The sequence below is a fragment of the Empidonax traillii genome, unplaced genomic scaffold (genome assembly GCF_003031625.1).
Source record: "Empidonax traillii isolate 1590-97213 ecotype Southwest subspecies unplaced genomic scaffold, ASM303162v1 scaffold267:size678996, whole genome shotgun sequence".
NCBI classification, from domain to species: Eukaryota; Metazoa; Chordata; class Aves; order Passeriformes; family Tyrannidae; genus Empidonax; species Empidonax traillii.
In genome coordinates, this window is record NW_020955460.1 from 261,121 (window position 1) to 267,505 (window position 6,385).

At 55.9% G+C, this 6,385-nt stretch overlaps 1 protein-coding gene across 1 annotated transcript; it reads right to left on the reverse strand.

Moving 5' to 3' along the window:
- Positions 1-255: 255 nt before the first annotated feature.
- Positions 256-2,015, reverse strand: NHLRC4 (NHL repeat containing 4). Its single transcript, XM_027889624.1, has 2 exons — positions 1,521-2,015; positions 256-443 (listed from the first exon to the last, which is right to left on the reverse strand). The coding sequence occupies exons 1-2, from the start codon at positions 2,008-2,010 to the stop codon at positions 256-258; spliced, it is 678 nt and encodes a 225-aa protein (XP_027745425.1). The 5' UTR covers positions 2,011-2,015.
- Positions 2,016-6,385: the final 4,370 nt, after the last annotated feature.

A 6,385-nucleotide genomic window follows, 5' to 3' on the forward strand; every position in this document is an offset into this window, starting at 1 on the left:
GGGGCCAGCGAGTTTGGGAAGACTCTGGGCAATGTGAGGAGGTCCCACATGGAGCAGGTGAGGAGGTGGGGGTGAGCTAGAGAAGAGGTTTTGGGTGTTTATTTTTGTGGTTAAGTGTCACAGAATTGGAAATAAGGTGGGGGAAGCTTTGGTTTTCCGAGAGCTCAGCTCCCTGGGGAGGGACAGGCTCATCCTTGTACCTGCAGACCACACAGACAGGCCCTTCCCTATCGCTGGGTTCGCTCTGGGGCTGCCTCATTCTACAGGGAGAGGGGTCTGGGAGGGCACCATGGGGTATCCATCATCTTCAGTGCTTGTTCCAAGGCCAGGAAGGAGCAAGGCCCTCTCCAGGGATCGTTTGGGGTGAGAGGTGGTGACTGGACTCAGGTCTTGGACATCAGCAGAGGCCAGGGAGCCGTTCAGCACCATGCCCACACTGAGGGCTGCAGAGGGGAGAGGAAAACGCCCTTCCCTGTGCCACCACACCCTGCCCACCTTCCCCTGTGCCACCACACCCTGCCCACCTCTCCCTGGCCTCAGCCGATAAGGGCAGTGGCTCCGAGCCTCCTCCACATGGATAACAGGCAGCCCAGCCCGGCAGCCCCAGCCCCGGGTCAGGGGCAGTGTGAGCAGTTCCACTTTCCCATGTGGAATTTACTCTGTGCAGTGGTTGTTGCTTCCCTGTAGAGGTCAGGAATGCAGCACAGAAGGAGTTCCCTTCATTCTACCCTTCTCCTGAAGTCTGCCACAGATCCAGAGTGCCATTCTGTGATTCCAAAACTTCTCCTAATATCCTGGGGATGAGTTAGTACAGACCAGTTATCTCAGCCATGCCAGGCTGGACAGGGCTTGGAGCAACCTGGTCTAGTGGAAGGTGTCCCTGCCCGTGGCAGGGGGAAGAATGAGATGGGCTTTAAGGTATCTCCCAAACCAAACCATTCCATGATTCTCTAATAGGCCATGGCTGCCAACTCTGGCCTTACCACCCTGGTCATACTCTGGCATCAGGAAGGTGGAACCATGGCACATCAAAACAGTGTGTGGGGAAGAAAAATATTCATATTAGCTTTGCAAAAACACACAAGGATTCGAGGGTGTGGTGGTAAATTTGCCAAGGCACCAACTCGTGGCCAGTTCTGAGTAGCTTGGTCATTCTTTGGCTATTCTGGTGCTGGTTTAGCTACTCCAGAGTTGGTCTAGTCCTTGCTTCTGCCATCTAGAGAAGTTAGGGGCCATCAGAAGGTCAGGTCTGGGGCAATGCTCTGCATCCTTGGAAGCGTTCAAGGCCAGGTTGGATGGAACTTGGAGTAACCTGGTCTAGTGGAAGGTGTCCCTTCCCATGTCAGAGGGATTGGAACGAGATGAGCTTTAAGACCTCTTCCAACTCAAAACATTCCATGATTCTATGATATGATTCTGTGTGAATGAGATGGAGCTCACAGCCACCACCAGACCCACAGCTCAGCGGGGCTGCAGTGGAGCCATCCTCCCTCCCCTCCCGGGTGTTCGGTTGGGGTGACCACACGGTGCCCCAGGGTTGGTGGGATTGTAAGGGGGTCTCACGCAGTACTTAAAGACTTTGACACAGTTCTCCCCCGCGTCTGCCACCAAGAGGTGCCCGAAGGAGGAGCAAGCCATGCCCACAGGCCTCCGCAGCCCCGTGGACACCAGGCACACAGGAGCCCCGTGCTGTGGGAACAGGTGGACTGTCCGGCGCTGCTCGTCTGCCACCAGGATGCTGCCATCCCTATCCACACACACCCCAGCGGGGTTGCCAAACTGGTGTCCGTATTTGCTGCTGAGGGAGCAGAGCAGCTTGTGGCTGCTCGTGAAGACCTTGACATCCCCACACTCCTCGCTCACCACAAAGCCCCCGCTGGGCGCTGGGCTGACGTAGCGAGGCCCCTGCAGGTCAGGGACGGAGTGGACGTTGAGTGTCCTGAAGGCGTGGTCCAGAGCAAAGCTGTGCACTTGGCCTTGGGCATAGTCTACCACCAAGATCTTGCCCATGGAGTCGACTCCAATGCCCCTGGGGGAGCCAACCTTTCTGATCTTTATCCATTCCCTCTTGGAGAGGCTGGTGTGAGGGTTGAAGGCCCAGATGGCTTCATTCACCATGTCGGCCACAGCCACCATTCCCGTCCGAGTCACAGTCACATCTTCTGGCAAGAAAGTGCCCTTCTCCTTTTGCTGGCAGGGCAGGGCCTGCAGTGTGTGGCCTGTGCTGGACAGGATGTGGACCCAGGGAGCATTCTCGGCTGTCAGGTAGATGGAGCCATCTAGGGAGCAGTGGATTCCACGGACACCCCCATATTGGCTGCCGGTGGGGTTGGGGATCTGCCGGACCAGGTTGTCCTGGCAATAATGGAGGAGGTTCTTGATGTTGTCCAGATCTCCACACAGACTTTTGGCCTTATCTGCCAGCTGGTGGACTTGGTGCTGTGTCACCATGCCCACGCCAGGCTGGCTGCTCAGCAGTGGGCTGGCTGTCTGGAGAGTGGTAAATGACTTCAGCTGGAGGCTGTAGATGGTTTTCAGCAGCTTCTCCTTTAGCTGGCTGGTCTCCAGTGTGTAGTCCATGACAAATCTCGTCCCTATTTGGGGGAAGCAGTAGGACCATGACTGTCCCTGCCTGCTGCCATCCCTGGGGATACATTGAGGTGTTTGCTGCCTACCCAGGGTCAAGGTGTAGGCACTGGTCTGGATTAACTTCAGTGCTAGAGAGACCACATCACTGTAGTGCCAGCTAAATATGTGCTCAGGACATAAAGACAAACAAGGACATTGGCATGAAAATGAAAGAGCCACCAAGCTGGATCTGCAGCTGGAGGAACAGCCAGAAAGGTCCACTGGCTCCAACGACAGCTCAGCTGGTGTCAGATGTGGCCTGAGGATTTCTGTGTAAAGGTGAGCCATGTGTGAGCACACTGAATGGCATCTCCACCTCTGTGGTTCCTCAGATTAATAGCTTCCCTCAGGCCTTTAACACCTCTTAACCCTATTTTCTGTGAGCCTCATCTCTCCAAACCATGCTCAGTCTGTGATAACACTCAGGACGCTGAGGATGAGTATTCCTTAACTCCCATGTGGGTCAGATGTTACATGTGGCCAGCACATCTCTTTGCTAAGGGCACTCTCTCCTCATCCAAATAGATTCACAGATCCACAGAATATTCTGAATTGGAAGGGACTCACATGGATCATCAAATCCATCTCCTAGCCCTGCACACACAGGGCTGGGAGACCAGCTCTGTTTTGTGTTCCCAGGGCCTGGCTGGAGCACAGCTTGTAGCACACAGCCAGCAGCTGGCAAGGGAAATGTGGCCTCATTAAAGCTTCTGGGGAGGCAGAAGTTCACTTTGCTTCAAATGTGATTATAATTAGTATTATAATGGGCACACTTGGCTATTTTGAGTTGTTTGCAAGCCATCACTCCACTTTTATTGCCCCATGTCCCATGATTGCCTGGATCATGTGCTCTGTGCTGCCCCAAACCTCAGCTGAAGGAAGCTAAGGCATACTCTGCCAAATAATCCTTTCCATGTGCAAATCCCACAGTTATCTAAACCCCATCCCCTGAATACTTGCAGAGCTACCAAACACAAATGCACGATGGTGGGGACGAGTGTGAATACAGATGGAATCCAATTTCTGCTGGGTTTGGGGCCTGGGAACAACTGTTTCCTCCCCAAAGTGGTTGTGCTTTGTCTCCAGCAGCAGAGACCTGCTTGGTGGAAAGGAGCCCTCCGTCCCCACCCAGAACTGCATGTCGGGGTCCTCCTTCAGAGCTGGACAGAGTCCAAAATCCAAACCACTGCATGGTACTGATGGGGAAACTGAGCCACCACCAGGGAGCTGCTATGCCAGACACCACACCCCCCTCACCTGGAGCATCCACATCCCCTCCCGGGTGCTGGGCACCCAAAGCTGCCCTCAGACCCTGGATGGTGTGTCCTGAGCCAAGCCTGAGCTGCTCATTCAGGGGTCCACGCCCGGGAAGAGGTCTCTGACCTGTCCCCCGCACAACTCAGGACGATGACCACGAGCCCAGCTCAACAGACCTTGTACCTCCGTCCTGCTGTCTGGGGGGCTGCCTGTCCTTCCCTGGCAGTGCTGCCCTCCCACCGGCTCCGTCCTGCTCCTCCCACGGGCTCTGTCCTGCTGCCTCCGGAGCGGGAGCCGTCCTGCCGGGCTCCCGACACTCGGGGATATTGTGTTGTTAGTGACGGGCGATTGCCCTCGGGTCTGGGTAAACACAAGAACTGCCGGTGCTGACAACCAGAAGCAGCGAGACAAGGGCTGATCCACGCAGTTTTTTTATTCCCTGCTGGTGTCCTGCCAGAGACAAGGTGCCTTTCCCACAGGATCGGTCTGTGCTCCGAGGTGCCCAGCTGCAGGGGTGATTTGGGGCTTTTAAGGGGAGGCAGAGGGGCTGATTTGCTGCACCTCACCCTTGGCAGCTTCTGGGGTGGGACAGGGACGCCCTCACTGTGAATCAGGGCTCCTGCCTGGTCTCATGGCTGCAGCGCTACCTCCCCCTGTGCTCCAGCCTGGGCCCTGTGCGGGTCTGTGCCTCAGTCTCCCCACTTGCAAAAAGGAGATTGGGGGATTTTGCCACGTCAGGCTTTGAGGTGCAGTGATGGAGGAGCTCTAGGAAGAGGCAGGTCAGCCAGGAATCCTAGCACAGCCCCCCTCTCCATCTCCACGCTGCTCAAACCAGGCACCCCCCGCCGGGCAAATCTGTGTTTGGAGTTGATGGTCGCGTTTATCAGTTCAGCTCCAACAAAGAGGGGCAGCACTAAAAGCAGAGTTAGCCAAGAGTAGCCTGCAAGGGGCTGCTCAGAACCTGCTCTCCCTCCCTGGCAGTGCTTCCTGTCTGTGCTCCATCCCGTGCTTTGCCGGCAGTGAGCTCAAACCACCCACCTTAAACCTGGCCAAGGTGTGAGGAAGTTTGTGTCTATCCAGTACTCAGATGGGCCAAAGGTAAGTAATTTTTTTTGTAATGGCCAGTCTTCGCGAACGAAGAACTGAGGAAGGTCTTTCCACCTTCCAGCCTGCGCATTGGATTTTTTAGGTGAGACACAGTGTGCGCGGAACTGAGCCCACCCTTTAATCCTGAGGTTCATCTGCCAGGGCCAAGCACGCTTGGACGGTGGCAGCGAGGTCCTCAGGATGTAGATGGATTGCCTTACAGGGCTAACGAGCTCCATCTGCCCGGGGAGTGGCCCCGACAGGGAACCGAACCCGGGTCTCGGCGTTGACAGCGCCGCGCCTTAACCACTTGACCACCAGGAGCTCCAAAAAAGTGAGGTTTGGATCAAACTCAGCCACCTTTGGGATGTTTGGAGGGGCTGCAAGTGCCTGGCCTTTGGGGCTCAGGAAGCAGGTTGGGATGGCACTGCAGGAGCTGTGGAATGGGGATCTCCCTCCAAAGCCCCGGGACTGGGTGCTCCTCTTTCCATGTGTTTAGGGCCCTTCTGGTCCTTTATCAGATCCCAAAGCTCACAGTGCCTGGGAAGCTGCTTCAGACCTATTACCAGCCAAAATTACAAAAATAACTTGACATGACAAGCACCGCGGCCGCTCCATCAGAGCCCCAGCAGGACGGGAGGCATCTTCAAAAACCATCTCCCAGGGCAACAGGGTCTGACCTTTTGTTTCGCTGTTGTGAGCTCCATCACCAGGATAAACAAACACAGCCTGGCCCTGGGGCTCCCGTTCACCTTTGCAGGACCGTGGCTCTGTCACAACCTGTTCAGAAGCCATGCCTGGACCCCCGGAGATGCCTGTGTCACGGCAGGGCCTGGCACAGCCATGCCCACGCCAGCACAGGGTTCAAGGATAAGGGCATGGTCAGCCCACTGGTTCTGGAGAGGGACCAAGGGGAAGAGAGTTTGGGTTGAGTTCAGGCTTTCCTGGAGCGCATTCCTTGCAGGTATAAGTGATGAACTTCTCCCCTCGCAGCTTTTCCCACCCTGACCCAGGGACAGCAGCTCTTGGTTGAGCGTGCACAAGCCCTGGGTCTCTGCCAGTCTCTGTGCCCAGGGATGCTTGGTGCCCACCTGGCACTGTGCACGTGTGTGGGGAGCCAGTGGGAGATCCCACCGGAGCAGCTGATGTCATTGCTACCAAGTCACAGACCTGAGGGGAAAAAACAAAGCCACTGGGAATATTTCCCCATCTAGAGCACAGCTCCTTGGCTGGGGAGAGGACTGGGGGGACACAGAAGGCCACAGTGTCAGTGCAGTGTGAATTGTCACGGTGCAGTGAAACCCTCCTGTGTCTCAGATCTGTGCTGGATGCTGGAGCACTCTAGCCCTGAGTCCCAGCAGTCCCCAGCCTGCTCAGGTCACAGAATGATATGATGAGTTGGAAGGGACCCACG

Bases quoted from the DNA above. Each gene is read 5' to 3' on its own strand.
- NHLRC4 (XM_027889624.1), bottom strand. From the start codon at position 2,010: ATGGGCAAGATCTTGGTGGTAGACTATGCCCAAGGCCAAGTGCACAGC. The intron at 444-1,520 runs GTCACCCCAACC...TCCCCTCTGCAG, and splicing joins CAACCCTGGGGCACCGTGTG to CCCTCAGTGTGGGCATGGTG.